The sequence below is a fragment of the Acanthochromis polyacanthus genome, chromosome 17 (genome assembly GCF_021347895.1).
Source record: "Acanthochromis polyacanthus isolate Apoly-LR-REF ecotype Palm Island chromosome 17, KAUST_Apoly_ChrSc, whole genome shotgun sequence".
In the NCBI taxonomy this organism is placed as follows: Eukaryota; Metazoa; Chordata; class Actinopteri; family Pomacentridae; genus Acanthochromis; species Acanthochromis polyacanthus.
The window spans coordinates 25,622,640-25,643,470 of record NC_067129.1 but is presented as its reverse complement, the minus strand read 5'-3'; the positions used below and the strand labels follow the sequence as shown (position 1 = coordinate 25,643,470).

At 38.0% G+C, this 20,831-nt stretch overlaps 2 protein-coding genes across 3 annotated transcripts; both read right to left on the bottom strand.

The window, feature by feature from the left end:
• Positions 1–1,430: 1,430 nt before the first annotated feature.
• On the bottom strand, positions 1,431–6,399 carry atp5l (ATP synthase, H+ transporting, mitochondrial F0 complex, subunit g). The gene is made up of 3 exons (XM_022209417.2): positions 6,231–6,399; positions 5,654–5,814; positions 1,431–1,634 (listed from the first exon to the last, which is right to left on the bottom strand). The coding sequence occupies exons 1-3, from the start codon at positions 6,280–6,282 to the stop codon at positions 1,536–1,538; spliced, it is 312 nt and encodes a 103-aa protein (XP_022065109.1). The 5' UTR covers positions 6,283–6,399; the 3' UTR covers positions 1,431–1,535.
• A 2,226-nt stretch (positions 6,400–8,625) lies between these two features.
• nherf4b (NHERF family PDZ scaffold protein 4b) lies at positions 8,626–15,557 on the bottom strand. 2 transcript variants are annotated; one of them, XM_022209411.2, is made up of 11 exons: positions 15,464–15,557; positions 13,057–13,084; positions 11,397–11,461; positions 11,095–11,306; positions 10,807–11,011; positions 10,591–10,727; positions 10,187–10,391; positions 9,910–10,106; positions 9,556–9,756; positions 9,251–9,463; positions 8,626–9,146 (listed from the first exon to the last, which is right to left on the bottom strand). In XM_022209411.2, exons 1-11 carry the CDS (start codon positions 15,552–15,554, stop codon positions 9,114–9,116), a joined length of 1,587 nt encoding a protein of 528 aa, XP_022065103.2. In that variant the 5' UTR covers positions 15,555–15,557; the 3' UTR covers positions 8,626–9,113. The 2 variants fall into 2 exon arrangements, with proteins under 2 accessions (XP_022065103.2, XP_051793727.1); XM_051937767.1 differs by lacking the exon at positions 13,057–13,084 and having other exon boundaries at positions 15,464–15,482.
• Positions 15,558–20,831: the final 5,274 nt, after the last annotated feature.

The window sequence follows — 20,831 nt, the reverse complement described above, 5'->3', positions numbered from 1 at the left end:
GTCCTGCTCATACCAACACTGTACTTCCAGTGAGTCAAACTGATGACAGTCTCAAAAACACAGACACAGACTTTCTGGGTTTGAAAGGTGGCAAACCTAGAAAACCAATCCTGTCAGGTTGCAGGGTGGGACTTCCTTCATTAGAATCAGTTTCCAGTTCCAACATGTTTGGTTGAATAATTCCGTAAACTTTCCATTGTGTAGTGCAGGGTAGTCACACAGTGTTTGAACAGAGTAGTAGGTGAGCTGGTGTGCTTGAGAGACAGTTTGGGTGTGTGTGCATCGGCAGGGATTTCATAGATTCACACATTCTAAAGGAAGCAATGGTGTAGTTGTGTCTAAGCTTCTTTAAGACAGGAAAGGATTATTTTCATACAAAAAAAATAAATGTAAATTTAAATATGTAACACAGATGAGTCTTTAGGACTTTAATCAATGGCGAGAGGACTTTAGCAGGCGTAAGATCTACAGAGTTCAAAAAGTATTTGTATCAGTCATGAAATATTTCACTTGAAACAAGTGCTAAACTAGTAAGTGACGCATACCTTTTTAATGATGCATTTTTGAATGACCAAACCATCTGCTCTATTATGAAACTGCAGTATCAACACGGTAACATAACTTTTTAACATCAGCCCCATCTACTGGTTGATTACAGCAACTGAATGAAAACGTTAACCCCATCTCAGTAAAACATGTCTCTGCTCTTCGTTTTCAAATCAAAAATTGGACAGCAATATAGTGTTTATCAACTGATTCTATACAGTCTGTCCAAACGGCAGCTAAGAGCCATAAAACTGTAATTTCTTTTTTTTTTTTTAAAGCAGTTGTTTATCTTTATATGCAAAAACTGGGATTGCTTTTTAATGCACAAACAATGTATTCAGAGACATAGCAGTCAGCCACTGCCAGATACACAGATAGAGTACTTTGTGTCATGTATCTCTGTGTTTTCTCTGACAAAATTGTGATTACATTTTTGACAGGTAGTCTCTAAAATAAAACATCTGCTATGGGATGGTTTGTATCATACTTAGTTTGAGGGTCACATTTTAAAGTCTGGATTACAACTGACACCTTAACATCATAGTAGGTAACAAGGAAAATGTTACTAATAAAGATGCTACTGTTCTGACAATCTGCATGGATAGTATCTAGTCCGTGAAGCTGAAGCTAAATGCATTCATTATGAGATCTATCAATCGCTACTTTCACCTGTACTTTACCAACTCCGATCTGTCAAAATGTCCTCTGTGCAAAAGGTGTACTGTAGTGGATGAGAATTATACCAAAAAATAAAGCAAATAAACTGATGTGAAGATTCTAATCTGCCTTTCCTGTTTGAACCGTTTATTCCTACATGACAAACGGGTGTTTCTCCAGTCAACACAGAATCAAACTCTACAAAGAATACAATGAGTCAATAAACATTTTGTTAACAATAGATATCTGTTTATTGGTTCCCAGGATTCTCACAGGAGATTGAGTGCACAACACTCAAAAGGAAAAAAAACAAAAAGAATGACAGTTGACAATTAGACATTGTAGCCAATTATGCCTCCTTTGCCGATGCACTCTCCGATGTAGAACCACATGAGTACTTCAGTGGCCACCAGTCCATTCCTGAGAGCATCCTGTAAAGAAACAAAAAGACTGAGCTGGATCTGGTTTTGAAGAAATGAGGACACAAACAGAAATCTTAACAGTCACTGTTTTTCTTATGGATTGATTTAATTAAGTTTCTGTTTCAAACAGACTGACAATGAAAACTAATACCTTTTTTTTTTCCGCATAAAATGATTAAACGATTACTGTGTCAGGCTTTGAAATCTGAAAACATTTTATAGTGTTCTGTGTGACAGTCAATTAGAAATTCATGACATATTTTACAGATAAATTTACAACATGATTAAATTCTGTGTGTCAGCAGTAAGTTATTGTGTACTGAAGTAGGGGCCTGGGAATGACATAATTAACAAATTTTATTTCCTTACCAACAGTGATTAATAGTAAAGTATGCCCCAAGTATTCACTGCAATGATGAATCTATTAGCCATCAACTACTATTAATCAATCAGTGGGAGTAATTTTTAAATAGAAAATATAGATTCTCTCATTCCAGCTCCAAATGTGACTTCTGGATTCTTTAGTAAACTGAAAATCATGGAGTTGTGGAAAAAACACTAAGCAACATTTTCACCATTTTGTTACATTTAGCAGGTCAAACAAATATTATATTGATCAAAAAAAGCAACAACGAAAATTTTTAATTGCAGCCATACAACCAAAACAAACACTTTGCATTATTTAAAATTCCATCTTTTAAACAAAATAAAGAGCAAAACTCTCTAAGCACATAACTTTTGTGGTTGTACTGCTGGGATTTAGGCTCCATAACTTTATTCTTCAGTTTTCATTGACTAAACCTAAAGTTGTTCTCATTGAGGTCTCTGGGAGACCAAGACATTCTTTCACAAAACATCCTTTAAATTTTTTTAGTAAACGTTTAATAACCTTTAAGTTCAGGAGCATTTACAACTCCAGAAAAACAGTTCTGGTCAGCTAACTGCATAATGGTGAACAGTGTCCGCAAGTTATCCTAAATGTACCCTGCAAGGTTCTGTCAATGAATCCTCTACACAAAAGTCCTAAGAACCAAGTCTGACAGTTCAGATGTTTGGACTGTAATTTCTAATGATGTGGCATGTCACTATGGTATTCCTGATATATTTTAACACTTCAATTTAATGTTTACAAAAATAATACTTTTGAGTCATTCCATGTCAATTCAACAAATGCTTGTTGCACCACTTTCTCAGATCCTCCCAAAATTTTTTTTGGGCTTTATTTGGGTAATTTTATGAACAAATGCAAAGTATTATGGTTATAAACATACAGTATAAGCAGTAATGATCTAATCTAATACCCATAGTCAGTCCAAACTTAATCCTCGCCTATGATTTTAGGGTTTTAAACTACTAAAAAAAGCAATTTATACTCCTTTTACATGGTCAGAATTTTTGCCCCTTCCAAAACTTTTACCCTTCTGGTGAGAAAAGTATAGAAATGAATGAAAATAAAAAAATACTGGACTGTGGAATTTCCCAAAATATCCTTATTATTTCATGGGCGACTTTATTTTGGGTTTTTCATGCCTCTATTTTAGGACTTATTCTTGTGAAAAGACATTGAAAGAATGAATTTTCTTCTTTACTAATGAAAGTTGCATAAGGTAAAAGTTTTAAAACATTAAAATAAAGCTTATTTATTGATTTATAGGCTGTTGAACTCAGGTGTAGACCCAAAATAGCCTAACTTTAGGCATTAAAAAGTGCATGTGGGATACATGGTACGCGGTTCAAATTTTTTTTGGAGGAACTAGTATGTGTGAAGTATGTGTGAACTTACTTTCATATTTGTTTCTTGTGCCAAAGATGAGCAACTGCTGAATCAATTTACTATACATTTTGATCCTCGTTTTTAGGAACCATTTACATGACCAACTAAAGATGAAAGATGAATCTGAAGCATCAGCATCGTAGTATAAGTTACAAAGGGCATATCTGAAGTTAATTATTATATAGACATTGTTTTTTCTTTCATACAGTAACTGAATAAGAAGAAATGGCATCACTCCCAGACTGCATTCTCAGGACAGCCTCGGTATCGTATTTGACTTATCAGCTGAATTTGAAGATTTGCAAGTGAAATTCATGCACCCAAAAGGTCCCAGCAAGAAGTTCACATGGCCTAGAAAGGATGACGTAGTGTGGGTGCCTACAGCCCACATCCTCTGTCCAATCACTGCTCCTTCAACACGCCGTGGTGGACAGTACCACATATCTGGTGCAGATGATGGCCTGATTTCAGAGAAATTCAAGCAGTTCAAAGGACAGAAATAGTGGTGTGATAAGTTGGGGACAAATTACATGTTTTACATGGGACCTAAGGCAATATAACTCATTTTAACTGCAATATATTAGTTAGAATTCCTAAAAAAAACGCCTATAAAACATAGTGCATTTCTTGGTTAAATTGGCCATGAAGGATTCAAGAAACAATGTTGATACTTCAGATATCAATTATTCGGATGTTTATTGTTATACAGACAAAGTTTCATGTTTCTACTCCATGTCCCACATTGGTTTCTGTGCCAATATATGTATGGTGTTTTTCAGTCTGTTTCATAAATAGGCATCGTTTTGAGGTCTAAGGAGACTAGCTAGCTCTTGGATATTTTTAGGTTAGAGAGAACTTTTAAGGTACTTTGAGATTTTTATAACATATGAACCTTGTTACTTATTAAAATTTGTGAAAAAAATGCCTAAATTCTTGAAAAATGCCATTTTCGCCAAATTTTTAAATTGCCCTGTACCACAGAGAAATGGGTATATTCATTCCAAATTTTTTTTTCCTGCTCTATTGTTAAGGTGTTTGAACCCTTCAGATCACTTGTAAGTCTATATCATCAGTCAGTTCCCAGTATTATCTTCCTAAATCAAGCCTTTCTACCTAACATATCAATTTCCGAGTGGAAAAATAGGGATTTAAATATTTTATAACTTAGCAAATAGCAATCATATGATGTTAAAACTTTGCAAGTAATCTATTCTTATGTTGGGATAGTTAAAAAAAAAGTTTGGAGATGATCAGAGGAGGTCATGCAACAAAATTTCCTCAGATTTGTTGAAATGAGATGGAATGACTCTTTTCAACAAACCTACAACAAGGTTGATGTCACACTAAAGCTGCAAAAATAGTTTTTTTTATCCATTTCTCAAATATGGCATTAGCCACAAAGTATTTTGATAGTGGATTAATTGGCTAGAGTATTTTTTGGAAAACAAAAAAAATTGTTTGTTGCAATCTCCCTAAATGTGAATATTTTCTAGTTTTGTTCCTCTTTTACAACAGTAAAATAAATACCATTGGGTTTTGGACAAGACAAGACATTTGGAGACGTCATCTTGGGGTTTGAGAAACACTAATTGATGCTTTTCATAATTTTCAGAAATTTTATAGACCAAATAAATAGTTGATTTGTTAGGAGAAATAACTGACAGATTAATCAACAATAAAAAAATAATCATTATTTGCAGACATATCAACCATACTATTTCTAAATACATAGTTTCTAACAATACAGTGTATACCCACATGTTAGTCTAAATGTGACTATACAACCTGAAACAGCTGATATCATAATGTGAATGTCCTTTTCAAATGTGTCAGAATAAGGAAACTCTCTTGGTATTTAACTTTCAGACAAGTCAAAAGCTAAAATACATTTTGCACTTTGGCTGGAAAAACAAACATTTTACCCATCTGGATTCAGTTTCATGTATATGGTCGACCATTAAAAATGGGGGGGGGGACTTGGTCCATTAACTGTATTTAAACAGTCCCCACTCATTTTTTTGTACCCTACTGTGACTGCAAATGCGTTCTGTCTTTGAAACCAAATACACAAAAGCACTACGTCTAAAATACTAACTCTCACTGACAGCTTATTTGCTTCGATTGAGATTTTAAATTACGTAACATGTCACTATTGCTTCAATATATTTCACATATTCTGATAATGTCATCTTTCCAAGAGTAAATGCTTTTCAACACATACCCAACCATCACCGTCTGGCAGTAACACACGTACCTTCACTGTGGTTTGACCGAGACGTCCTGATTGGAAACCCTTAATGATGTTCGTGGCCCCCTCGATGGCCTTGGGGATCTCAGCAGGGGAAGGAGGGACAAGTTCAACACGGGCATAGTACCAGAAAGTTGCTAGTCGAGGTTTGGAGTAGGTGACAGCGGCTGGGAGAAACAGCAAACAAATACTGCCTTAAATTCACATCTCTGGGGTTGCTTTCCTCTGCAGCAGCTAAATTCAGCTTTAACCTGCAGAACGTCTCTGCATGCTAGTATGTAGCATTAGCCTCTTAGCTGTATGGCTAATGCTGAATGATTATACTAAAACCAAAAAACCCACACATAAATATCAGCGCTAACCTGCTACAAAAATAATAAAACACGAAAACCAACTGCAAATAAGAATGTAGTGTCTTCTACAGCAGATATCATCTACTGTTACACCTATTGCATTTAGTTTACGGATCGGTCACAGAACCACTGTAGGCCTACTGACGGCTTGTCGGTAAAGATTTTACTGCCTCCCCTAGTCTCCATTACTTGATATACATTTTAATTGATAACACGACAAAATAACTTACCGCCGATCAAGGTGGGCACTTTAGCGACCAGTTTCTGCACTGCCTGTGCCATTTTGAAGCGTTTTTCGATGCTAACTGTCCCCCGTTTCTGCTAGCCGATTGAATGTCACCTCCAGTGGAAAGACCCCGCAGCTGACCACGCTACTGCCTGTACAGAAACAGTCTGCTGTTTTTCTTCTTCGTGGCTCAACAGTAGCTGATATCCTCGGTGTCCCGTTACTGCCATCTTCTGTATATAGACAATTCTTTCAGTAGCTGACCCGTCCCGTTTAACCTCTGGAGGCTTGCTGGCAGTTTTTCTATACTTTCCTTGGTAAGGTCTTAAGTAGCTTAATGCGGAGATGATTTATTGTTGATATTTATCTTTCTTCTACGGAGCCCTACTCCTGTTCTTTGTTATTTTAAATGCTATGTGCTTAATTCGTGATTTTTTTTATTGACATACACATCCTGTAAGTCTAGGTTTTTTAATGATATGGCTTTGGTACTTGGGGAATTTAAACATTTGTATTCTAGGATTTTACCCATTTTATGTAAGCATATAATACGATATACTACTATAACTTCTGCATGTCATTGAGAGTTGTGATTTGGTGGAGGGGTGTTTTGCAATTCATGCCTTCTTGTGTGTTTGTTCTTTGGGTGCAGAGTTATAACCATTTCTTATTTAAGAGAACTTCTCTTTGTACCAATACTCTACAGGAAACTCACCTACAGAATCCCTGGGCTTATCATTTTACTCTTCCTAAGACAGTCATGTAAAGTTGTTCACGCAGCCAAACACAAAACCTGAACCTCCTTCAGTCATTAGTATCAGATAAGTATGACAAAGATCACATTACATAGAGAACTGAACACTTTGCACTTGACCAGGAGGAAGGCTACATCATTTTTGGTCCTTCTCGTGGTTTTTTCCATTTTGCATTGTTAAAAGAATTTCCTGTTAGCAGTTCAGTGTGTTCACTGTACTTTGCTGTTTGGTCCTCATGATCCCCAAACTGTTTCCTGGACACAAAAGTGAACTCAGACTCTTTGTTTACATGTTTCCTCATTGAATACTGGAGATGATCACTGATTTTTCTTATTTTTTAAGACTGTATCTGTGGTGGTTATGAGTGTAGTCACAAATAAACTGTTCATGAAAAATTTTAACAATTTGTAATAAATGCCTAAATCTGTGCAGTCTAAAATTCAGTACCTTTCCACCCCATCTTTCTCAACATAATGTACAATTATGATGATATTAGGGTTTAATGAAGTTTTGTTGGAATGTCATGTTTAAGAGAACATAATCTTCTTTGGGCTGCACAGTGCAGTAGTGGTTAGCACTTTCGCCTTGCAGCAAGAAGATCCTCCGTTCAAATCCCGGCCTGAGCCTGGGATCTTTCTGCATGGAGTTTGCATGTTCTCCCTGTGCATGCGTGGGTTTTCTCTGGGCACTCCGGCTTCCTCCAGTCCAAAAATATGCTGAGGTTAATTGATCACTCACAATTGCCCGTAGGTGTGAATGTGAGTGTTTGTCTGTATATGTAGCCCTGCGACAGACTGGCGACCTGTCCAGGGTGTCCCCTGCCTTCACCCGAGTCAGGTGGGATAGGCTCCAGCATCCCCTGCGACTCTAGTGAGGATAAAGCGGTGTAAAGAGAATTTATCTTTGATAAAAGATAAAAGTGTCATCTTAGTTTTTCTTTATTAACAAAATGCTTACCATACACGGTAATAAAAGAAAACAGGAAACTACAGAACATTGACAGTTATATTTATAACACGATTAACCATTTAAAAGTGACAGAACCAGAACATTTTAATTGGACTGTCAATCCTCCAAAGCTGATGTTAAACTGATGTTCCTTAGTTTTTGTTTTTTTGCCTCTTTTTGTCCTTGATGGAAAATATCTGATGTGCATAGCATTTAGTTGGATATTTTTAATACAAGGTGAATATTTTGGTGACATGAACTGCACTATTGTATTATTAGCACCATTTATATGATTAAATCCATTAGATTAAAGACAGCTGATTAATCAAAACTGGAGAACAGTAATGAAAATGCAGTTTACCAGCTGTTTGTCACATTAGTTACAAAACAGATTGGGTCAGATAAGTTACATGAATATTTCTGGCTTTTAATTCTGACAAAACATTGATAATTTTGGGCAAATCAGCTTTTAAAAAATGTCTGGAAGGGTTAGGTCATGGCTCTTTTTGTAGGTTTCTATTCTATTTATAAGACTGTCATTTTTGAGCCTTTGTCATAGCACATGGATGGTAAATAGTAAAAACTTTCAATTAAATGACTCTTTAAAATCTCAAAGAAAAGAAATCAATGTAACAGCTGCAGTCAGCTTCTGCATTATACACTGAGCAAGAACAAGCATGAGACGACTGCCAAAAACACAATTAACACTTTATTCAGTTTTGCAATAAATCTTAAAAGGCTTTTCATATACAGATCACAGAGGATGACAGCTCATATCTCTGAATGGATCATTTGTCTAATCCATCCAGATTATTATTTAAGCCTGGTAGTGTTTCATATCCGTATGTTATTAAAATTAAATTTGTGATATTTTACAAGTGAGGTCAGGCGTTGTAATTGTTGACTAACACTATGCACTATAAGAAGTGTAAAATAATGAAAACAATGTCATGATGTTACCATCAATACACTATTTTCAGAACTAATTCAAATCTAATTTACATGCAGCTTATTTTATCCGTTTTGTTATTCGAGTTCCTTTGTGAAACTCTGGGATTGTACTGAGGTAACGTACTCCCGTCTAATATTGATATTAGAAGTCTTTTTCTCCTGTTCAGCTCAGTTTAAAATCACCGCAGGGATATGGTGGTGGAGAATGTCTTCAGGATTCAATGTCTTGCCGCTCACAAAATTGTTATCTCGTACTTATCACCCTCCTGCAGAGAAATGAGCAAGAACATGTGTTAGAGATCGTGCTCTTTAATAAATTGATCATTTGTGTAAACATTACTGTCATATATTATCTTGAATAATTTTTTACCTCTGTGTCAGTGACTTCTGTATTAGATGTGCCAGTCTTATTTTTCTTGTTGTAGTGAATCTTATCTATGACTAGTAATGAAGCAGAATGTCCTCCTTTCATAAGCATCATCACATCTTCCAGATTTTTCTCCTCCACATTTTGTCCATTGACTTCAATCACTACATCACCCACAACTAGTCCAGCACACTGCCCAGGACCATCAAAAGTCACCTAAAGTGAGGCAAGAAATCAAAATCTATCACATTTGACCAAAAAATTATTTTCTCTTTCTTTTGTCAATCCAAAACAATTTTAATTTCTACCTGACTGATGAATGTCCCAGGACTTTCTGGAACACAACGCAGGGTAAAGCCAAATCCCAAAGGGCCTTTTTGGACAGAACAGAGTCTCAGACCATCCATTTCCTTTGGTGGTGACTGTTCTACTGCGGAGGCTGGCACACTGTTGTCCTTTACATTCTCAACAGCTTCATCCTCACAATACAGAAGAGGAGACAGACCCAGCTGCAAAGAGATAAATGAATGACACTAAAAAAATAGACCCTTATCAAGACAAAAATATGTTTAAATCTGGTTTCCAGATGGATGCACCATTTAAGCCTCTGGATATAAAAGAAATACTTTGGATAAGACATGTATCTGGTAAGTGGAGCCCACCTGCGTATAAAACTCCAGCCCCTGGGGAGGGATGGTGGTGAGGGACACCTGTTGTCCACTCAGTCTCACTCTGTCCACAATCTCCTCATGCTTCAGTGACTCCACCGACTCTCCATTGACCTCCAGCAGCATATCTCCGTCACGCATCCCTGCCTTCTCTGCTGGACTGTCTTTGTCCATGTCACGCAGAACATGATCTATTGATCATGAAGACACCAAAATTTAAGTGAAACACTAATTTAGGTTTGAGTTTTGTGCCATTTTATTGCACTCTCACATGTGCGTCCTGATGGTGACTTTTCCAGTCGAAGGAGGAACCCATAGCCCTCAGATCCAGAGACGAGGTGGAGTTTTCTTGCTCTATAAGGCAGGTTATGTGGAACAGCCATGGTGGGCAGGATGGGTATCCTTTTCTGCATGTACTTCTGTTCACTCTCACTATCAACCACCAGAATGGTGATGTGGTTGCCACATTTTCTCATCTATAACAAAAGATTTTTTTAAAGCAAGACTGGATACAATAACATCAGGCCTGCTAGGGGTATTGTGTTTATGTCCATGTGCCATTTTTTGTGTACATTTTGATTTGAACTTTTTCAGTGCATCCATTATTTGGTGACTTTACTTTTGCATTATTATTTTTAAAAACAACAACAACAAAAAAAACAGCATCCTACGAACCATTCTGCTGAGGGCAGAGTGTGTGAGATCAGACACCATGGCTCCATCCATCCAGACCAGGCGATCTCCCTTACAAACACCTGCCTTTTCTGCTGCTCCTCCTGTCACCAGGCTCACAGAGAAGCGACCTTTCCCTCCTACAGAGCAGAAACACAAGGAGCAGCTGAATCTAATCTCGAACTTAGGACTTCGTGCAATTGCCAGGAGAAGTGTTACCTTCCAATGGTGTAAAGTTGATGCCCAGACCGGAGGCAGGATCCTTGCGGATGTGGCAGAGTCTCGGTAGTTTGCAGTCTTCATCTTTGTAAGCTCTGACCAGACTTCGCAAGTCATGACCTCGGGCCACAGCCAGCTCATATTCCTCCCCATCCAACACTAATAAACATAACTGCTGTCCACTTAGCTTTATCTTTCGAGCCACCTGATTTATAAATAGAAAAATACAGTAGATCAAGTTAGAATCCCATAAGTTGTCCTTTAAATAATGAAGGAAGCTCGTCTTACCTCAGCATCAGGAGCATCAACAACATAGCAGTTGTTGACTTCCAGCAGCCTGTCTCCATTGTGAAGGCCGTGACGCTCTGCTACCCCTCCTGACACCACATTTCTGATTACGTGTCCTTGGCAACCCTTCTCCACGCGTAGATGAAAGCCATAGGACTCCTCTTCCTCTCGTTTCAGAACACACAGGCGTGGGGTGGGTGTCGACTCAGAGTCTGAACCAGGGAAAATAGAATAAACTCTCATAGAGCACATTTATATTGTCCTTTACTACACATACATTATTAAAATTGTATGTAGGATACCTGCACCATCTGTGATGTCCATCACTGGATTGTCTATTCCCTCTTTAGGATTAAATGTGAAATTCCTTCAAAGGGAAAGAGAGACATTTAACTATAGTTACAAACTGGTTCTAAATTGTCTAATTTGGTATCAGTAGATATCAAATAAAAGTAAGTTCTAAAGTGAATATTACATTTTAACTTATTATTCCTTCATTATCTATACAGCATTTAATCCTCATTGGGGTTGCATGGTGGCTAGAGTCTATCCCAGCTGACTTATTGTCACGGTTCCTGATGAGAGGATGCAGAGCAGCTGCGGACCTACTCAGCTGCTGCTCATCCAATCACCTCTGCCAGAGCAGCCTGCCTTCCCCGCCAGAGGTCCTCCGGAAGAGGATGTGGATCCCCCAAGCAACCCCACAGCACTGCAATACTTAGGGTTCATCTGGACTGGACAGTTCAACAGACTATCACAGGGCTACACAGAGAGACAAATAAACACTCTCACATTCACACCTACAGACAATTTAGAATCACCAGTTAATCTCAGCATGTCTTTGGACTGTGAGAGGAAACTGGAGAACCCAGTGAAAACCCACAGGGAAAACATGCAAACTCCACACAGAAAGATCCCAGACCAGGGATCTTGTAGCTGTGAAGTGAAAGTGCTCACTTTGCCTTAAGAACTTGAAGTCTAGTTTTTAAGCAAATGCATTGAGAATCATTGCTGTAATTATTTGCAATACAGTGAACCCTCGTTTATCGCGGGGGTTACGTTCCAAAGAGAACCCGCGATATGCGAAATCCGTGAAGTAGTCAGCTTTATTTTTTTTTTACAGTTATTATACAATACTGCACTTGGGGGAGCGCTGCAGCTGCAGCCAGGTGGACGCCGCGGCGGTACTCTTGCCTCAGAGAGCGGGCCGGCTGAATCAATTGGAGCAGTTGGGGGTGGGGAAGGCTCCCGCCCGCGCTCTTCTCCAGGGGAGCGCGGCTGCGGTGGCCAGAGACGGCGGGGGAAAAGAATAAAAGGCTGCTCCGTCGGCTCCGTCTTTCAGGGTGTCTCACTACATGGAGAGAAATGATTCAGCACTCCACAGCAGGCAGCGCTGGCCTGTATGGCAGAGGAGACGAGGCTCGGAGACTGTTCACGTTGGTCAGTCCCTTAGCCAATCAGGATGCAGAACACAATGAACTGTTTAAAAAAAGCATTAAAAAAACTGCACTAAAAGAATCCGTGAAACAGAGAAGCCGTGAAAGGTGAACCGCGTTATAGCGAGGGTTCACTGTATATGTTTTAATAGTTTTTATTGAAACATATTGTCATTTGCATCAATTGCAATTCAATCACAATTTGTTGTGCACATTAACACGCAGTCTGACCTGTTATCACAACAATAACAGTATTTATCTCTGCACGGTTGGCCTTATCTGGGGCCCAAAGTCTTGAAGATTACGACGTTCCAAAAGTCAACATGCCAAGCCAAGTCAAATACAACATTTTAAAATCCTGCCATGCTATATACGTTAATATAATCCAGATTTTTGAGAGAAAAAATGAGTGGCATTTTGTTTTTGTTGTCTAAATGTTCTGCTCTGATCTTCCTATATTGTTAGCACTAGCAATGGCATTCACAAGGAGAACTGATGTGAAGAATTTGATAAAAAGCAAACTTACTCAGTCAAACATATGCCTTCCACCAAACCTTGAAAAACAGAAATCAAATGAAGTGAATGACTTTGCCAGCATAAAAGGCATACACGAGAAATTCCATATCTACACATTTCCACACTTATGTAACACTGGTTCCCATTTTAATCTATACTGGTTCTACACAGATCAAAATTTGCATGATAGCAATACTAATCATATAGTATCATTAACTGCGAATTACATTACAGTATGATAATTTGAACTTACAGCTCAGTAAATGCCTGTTGCTCGATCTACTAAACTGTGTAGGATCAGCTCAGCAGTGAGACTGGTGTGTGAGCCTTGAATGACACAACTGCTGACTTTGTCAGTTCAGGCCACATAAAACAGGGTTTGACTGCATGTCATTATCTTTAGTCTTTGTCCTCTCTAAAATGGGAGGGAATTAAAGAAAATGAAAAATTGCAAATGTGTAACAAACATCTGATAGCAGTTTGATATGAATCAGTGTTTGTGTTAAAGTTTACTTTGACCTACAAAACTGAGTTGGATTATTGCATCGGGCGTCAGGGACACTGACCGTGTGGGAGTAAGATAACACTCACATAAAAAACAATCTGAGACACATGACTTTTTTTTTACTGCAAATCTGAGCCGCTAAGCAAGCTTCAATGACAGCCAAGAACAAACTGACATTTGAGCTAATCCAAGCAGTCCTATCATGACATTGTGGAAGTGATTTGCGGATCCACAACTCATCTCTATGACATGTCAGGAGTGTAAGGACTCAATAATGAAATACATCAATCTTCTCTTGTTTTCATTGTTTCTTGCCCTGCTTGACAGTTACCATGTCTGTGCGGGATGGATCCATTTTAGGCCCAATAATGTTTATGTAAACTATTCAAAAGTGTGCGTGTGTGTGTGTGCGTGCTTCCCTTCTTTTCATGTTTTCTCATCTATGTTTGTGTTTAAAATAAAGTAGATAGGCCTACTACTTGTGTTTAGACAGTAGAGAGGGAGGACAGAGACTATGACCTGCAACAAAGACCCCCTGGCCAGAAGTGCAAGTTTACACAGCAGTGGAGCCATTATGCAGCCTGCATTTAACCATCACACCACTAGAGGTCTCCAACAGTTTTGTTTTTTTTATTTGGAAGTGTGTCCAATTAGACAGAGTGACAATACAGTAAAAAATAAACTTTATGTTAATAATATTCTCCAGCAGTAGAGCTACATATTAAAAAAATATACACATTTCCATTCTGGTTGTTCAGTGTTAAGCAGGTATTCTGGCATCCCAATAAGAAATCTGTATTGAAATATGCAACATACAACATCACTGGTAAACTAACAGAACCTTGGCTTGCAGACAAACAGAAGTCATACAGAGATGCTGAAGCTACCACTAAGAGTCCTTTAAAGCCTATTTACTGATCTACTTTGAGGTTTCATCACAGATTAATAATTACATTGTATGTGATAAGTTTTCTTGCATGGTGAAAGTTAAGTCAATGTCACTGAGTCATCCACAAAGCTCTTGGTAAATAGTCAGTGTGTACGTCATTGATACTGCTCTGACACAGAACTGTTTGGAGGTTCTTGCTGTCAAAGAACAAGAACTGTCTTGATCAGCCTCCAGAAAGGTTCAACCAAAGAAAAAAATTTTTTTTTTTTCCAATTTACCCAACCAGTCTCCCATAGCAGCCATTTGCAAGTATGAAAATGTCTGCAGCTGACGCACGAAGCTATCACTGTCCTCTAATCTGCAACACTGTGTTTATCTGTGAGGTCCGTCATGTCAGTGACACTCAGTCCTTGTTCCTCTGACATGGTGTGAAATAAAAACTAACAAATGGTGAATGATGAATTATCGCCACCACACTTAAGTCTTTTGCTCCCTGAGGAAATCTAGCTGGCACATCACATCCATGGAGCTCTCCTGAATACCTCAAACACTTCAGAGCAGCTAATGGGCCACTGTTTGCTTTTCCTCACCATAAACCTTCTTTTAACATCATAGGACACAGTGAACTTCAAGATACAAACAAAGACAAATTACCAGAGCTCTGCTGATTCTGTGGAAAATTAGAATTTGCTATTTAAAATATATAGCGCTGTAACTATAGTTAAAAATCGTTTTTGCTTGAATGTGTTTAAAATCCAGAAATTGTATATTTCTTTGGTATAATCTATAGTGTATATTCTTTATTACTTTGTTAACACAGTGTAGCTGAGAATTTCCTTCAAAATAAAATCCTAACTACTGCATGGAAGAATTCAAAGATGACAAGAATAAGAAAGATACACATAGAAAATTCACAATATACTGTACAAGAAAATGTAATAATGAAATATGCAACAACATGGATGGGAGAAATCATGCAATATAGCTAAAAACACTTAAATTTGCAGTGTGTGAATGCATTACCTCTACTTGACTTCATGCTTTGTTTCTTTCCCATCAGGTCAGCTGCCCACTCAGGCAGATGTAACAGTGCAAGTGTTGTACATCCAAACATTTATTTTGGCCACAGACAGACTCCTCCCCTTGAGGGAGACCAGGGTTAATGTTCAATCCGGATGGGATATTTGGAGTACACATATCTTATGTCTGCATTGCAATGTTCTGCTGACTGAAGGTACAAAATGTGGCACAAAAGATTGTCTGCGAGTGTTCTGTCTCAAAGGATAATTTTCATTTGTGTGGGAAAGGTACAACCATCTGTGCATGTGTATACACTCTGTCTGAGTCTGCTCTCAGGAATACACAACCAAGGCCAAAGCTTGGTTACACAAACGGACAAACATTCCAAAAAAAAAAAAAAAAATACACAAGAAGCAGTTTCAACAGATTTGCTGAAAATGCAGGGGAAAAAAATGAAAATGAAGTGCAATCGAGATATCATTAACAATCATGTCAGTTGAAGGTCAATGAATCTATAGGGCATTTCCAAACACAGCACCAATGATAAGAGAATGACTGGATTCATGTTCGTCATTTCACCAAAATTTTCAAGATAATTTTGAATTCAGTCAATCGTGGTCTGTCCTAAAAATAAATGTAATAAAAAATGTTCATGAGTCAAGTTGTTTTTCTCTGATGAATTTCTCTGTGTGCTAAAGCCCCAAAATTCATCCATCCATCCATTCTCTATACACTGCTTTATCCTCACTAGGGTCATGGGGAGTGCTGGAGTCCATCCCAGCTGACTCGGAAGAAGGCAGGGGACACCCTGGACAGGTCACCAGTCTGTCGCAGGGCTACATATACAGACAGACAATCACACTCACATTCACACCTACGGGCAATTTAGAATGATCAATTAACCTCAGCATATTTTTGGACTTTGGGAGGAAGCCGGAGTACCCGGAGAAAACCCACGCATGCACAGGGAGAACATGCAAACTCCATGCAGAAAGATCCCAGGCCCACCCCAGGACTCGAACCAGGGATCTTCTTGCTGCGAGGCGAAAGTGCTAACCACTACTGCACTATGCAGCCCGCCCCAAAATACAGCAAATGGTAAATAAGCAATCAGACAATATGAATTATGCAAGTATCTTCCTGGCAAGAACCTCATTTAAAAATGCAGATTGGAAAATGTCCTCTTAGCAGTTCTTAGCAGCTGCTTCTCAAGAATTTCTGCCTAAACATAAGTTGTAACAATGAAAAACCGACACATTCCTTGTCAGCTCAAAAATTTTGATTTCAAAAGTTTTATGAGCATAGATGACAGTTTTGTTACAACTGTAGCTTGTTTTTGATGAAACATGTAGCTTTAACCAGAGGTTAGCTCTCTAATGACACATATATTATTTGTGGAAAAGATACAGTCGGAAAAGGAGTGAAGATTCTCTTGGCACAACTATAAGGCAGAACAAGGCAGTCACTGGATGTCTGACTTGCTGGAGCAGGTGGAAATTTTAGCAGGATGAATTCAGGACTAGTTAGACAGACTAGTACAGAACCAGACTGGACAATAGGGCGTGTCAATTTTGACATGAAAATTAATTTTTGATAATAGCTCAAATGAGGGGCAGGAAAAATATGTTATATGGTTTATGAATACCAGAAAAACTTTTTATTTTGAAATCGGACATGGTTTAGCTTGGTAAATGTGAACATGTTGTGCAGTGTATAACCAGTTAAAAAGGCAGTAATCGAGTTTTCAAGAATTTAACATTTATTCATCAAACATGAAAAGAAATTTGAGAAAAAGTCCACAAATAAAGTGTCAACTTGAACTGCCAGAACAGTTAGCTTAAACCAAAAGCTTCATCAAGTCTTGCTTGGACTCATTCTTGGACATCAGACATCTACTGGCCTCTTGGGCTCGGCTGTAGGGGCGGCATGGCTCAGTGGGTAGAGTGACCGTCTTGTAACTGGAAGGTTGCCGGTTCGATCCTCGGCCTGTCGTGCTCTCGTCGAGGTGTCCCTGAGAACCTCTAATTGCTCCTGATGGGTTGTGGTTAGCACCTTGCATGGCAGCTCCCGCCATCAGTGTGTGAATGTGTGTGTGAATGGGTAAATGCGACATATCATGTAAAGTGCTTTGGATAAAAGCGCTATATAAATACAACCATTTACGTTTGTCGTGGGTATACACCTTACTTGCAGCCTCTGTCACCTGTTTCACGCACTGCTCTATACCTTGAGCATGACATGGCCATTGTGGTACTTGCATTGGTACATCACTGAAGCGCTTTATCTCAGTGGTAGGCAGTCCACAGGTCAGTGGAGGTTCATACACACCATCAGACCAGTCAATCAGCTCCAACAAAGTTGATGCATTCGGGTTAATAGCAGGTGTCTTCCTGACACGAACAGAATTATCCCCGAGTTGTGCTTTTTCATCTCCAACTCCTCTCAAATCAAGAATCTTCTGGACACCTTGCTTTCGTTCCTCTGCATCATCAGAGCAAATCAGTGTTTGGATGATAGCCTCACTGAAAGCGTACCAGGTTGAGCGTTGAACTGTAGGCATCACAACATCCACCACAGTCTTCTTCTGTGTCTCAGCTGCTGTAGCTGAAACAGGACATGCCGGGGTCCTTCAATCCAGGAATGTTTTACTTTGATGTTGAACCAGCATGGGTAGTAAACACCGACAATGAACTCAATAATCATTCTCAGATGTTTTAGTGTTTTCCCCTTAAGCCCATGTTTTGACACCCAGATGCGACAGAGTCTATTTGCCGTTGTGAGCCACCTTGAGTGGCTAATAGGACCTACTTCAAGAAGAGCCAGATTACTTGGGAGATGTCCTGTTTTGATTGCCTGGGTAATCTGGTAGCCATATGATTGATCTGTGGATAATTCTTTCAAAATCTCCTTCTTTAAATGTATTGGAGGCGCCCCAATATCTATCTTTGTATAAGAAGGGTTGATTTCGAGATCGGTGGCTGAGTCCAACATCTTACCAATGTCTCCAGCCCACTTATTGTTTGATAGAGTCTCACCATCAAGTGCTGTAATCAAATGTCTCAGAGGAAGCTCATTGGTATGAAGACTGCAAACAAGCCAGTTTAACTTACGACCAAGCTTCTCTTCTACCCAGTGCATAACACCACCTGACCAGCCTGTGTTGACATTTGTTGAATCCCCGCCGATAGCCATAAGACTCGGCTTTCCAAACTGATCAAATGATCTTCACAAATAATTTATGCACATATAAACTTGTAATAGAGCATAAGGTTTAATTTAATTATTTATATAAAGAGAGATATAACTCCAAAAACAAATATTGTTGTCAATGAAATATTGAACTAAAATTTGTCAATATCCATTATTTTCAAGTGATGATTTACCAAGCAAGATATCATTTTATTTCATGATTACAAGTATTTCTGAGTTTCATTTGTCATCACACATAGTTTTAACACCCCTCATATTATATATGAATACTTTTTCAAAATTGACACGCCCTACTGGACAATAACAACTTTTAGCATTGCAAGTATTCAGATACAATTAATATTGTGTACAGAAATTTGTTCATTAGGCCACAAATACAGAAGAAGGTTCCACCAATCTACCTGAAGTACCAAAATACTCATTAAGCAGGATGGCATATTTCTGAATGCATATGTATATGTACATCTGTATATTACGTACCTGGATTACAACTATTGATGCATTAATGTGTTTGTTACTTTGATGTTGCAGCTGGTAAAGGTGAAGCTGATTTTTATAACTTTATTTAATACTGGATAGTTCGTAAATTTCCCCCTGGGGATCAACAAAGTTTTATCTAAATCTATAATATTACATCATCATTTATTTCTTGATTACATTTTGTAATATGAATCTGAATAAGCAACATAATTGAAGTTAGCAAATAAATGTAGTGGAGTAAAAATCACCACGTTTGGCACCCGGATACTAGCTCAACGGGTTAAGCGGGTGACCCACGTAGTACCAGGGCTGGTCCCGATGCAGTGGCCTGAATTTCATTCCCACTCTCTCTCTCTCTCTTTCTCTCTCTCTCTCTCTCTCTCTCTCTCTCTCTCACACACACACACACACACACAAAATGAAAAAGGGGAGTTTTTGCACAATCATAACAGATATGATGAAATAACTGATAATTAATGACTGGATTATGAAGCAGACAGTTTAAATCCCAGCTGTTCCACCTCAGTCTTCTATTGATTTCAAAATTTTGGATCATTTTCAGTCAAGTATATTAAAAAAAGACATTTTATCTCCAGGCTGATATCAACATGATGATGTGAAATGTGCTAATATTTACATATGGATCAAAAAAATCCAGAGACAACAAACATATCATCTCCCAGAAATAAAAACAACAGATCTCTTTCTTTAATTTAAATTTTTTGCCGTATTTGTATGGGTTTCTATGTTGTTTTGTTAGTGTTTTTATGGTTTTGCACCAGATATGGGATTTTTTTTGTCATCACTTTTGTTAGTGCTTGTCTTTGTTTCATCTTGTTTGATTTTCTTTTTCTGTCTCTTTGCTGGTGTCCTATTTTTCCAGATGTGTGTTGTTAAAATTTGGACATCAACAAAGAGCTCTGAGTCATTTTAATGTGGAAAAAAATGTTTATGAGGCTCACGAAATACATGTGTGTTGTGTTACAAAGAAATCTAATTTCTAAATCGGATCAAGTACAGTTTTTCCTAAACCTATTATCAAATAGCTTGCCGAAACAAAGAGCTAATATTGGATATATGAATATTTTAGGTAGATGAAAAGTGGACCGACGTGGCGGATGTGGTAAAAAAAAATCATTTCGAAGCCTTGTCTGGGTTATAACAAGAAAAGTGGAAGATCAAATAAATCATAAAAACTGAGGTTTCACATCAGTATTTCACTTGTGCTGTTTTATTTGTATGGTTGTTTGAATATGTTAAAATATTAACATGACTTATCTTCTATAATTTCTGTTTTTTGTACAATACAAATATAAAGTGTTTTATTTTTGAAGTAGAAAAATTTTTAAAAACATGTTAAAAAGAAGGTGTATTCAGACCATTTGTATTTTTTATTTTTCTGAAGATTTATTCAGAATTTTTATTCTTTGATATCTTAAAATCGAGAGGTTAATATTTCTAGAATTGCAACAGGTTTGGAGCTGAAGCCTTGTAGTGACACTATACATTGCTCTATGGTAAAAAAAATTATTAGCTAATTCTTACAGCTATTTAAAAAAATACTGAAAACATTGCATTCAATTAAAATGTCAAAAAAAAACAAACTGTTAAATGTCATCAGGGTTTTCAGAATCGCTGTTTGTCTGGTCCCTCACCTAGAACCAATTTGCCTTGGGAGACC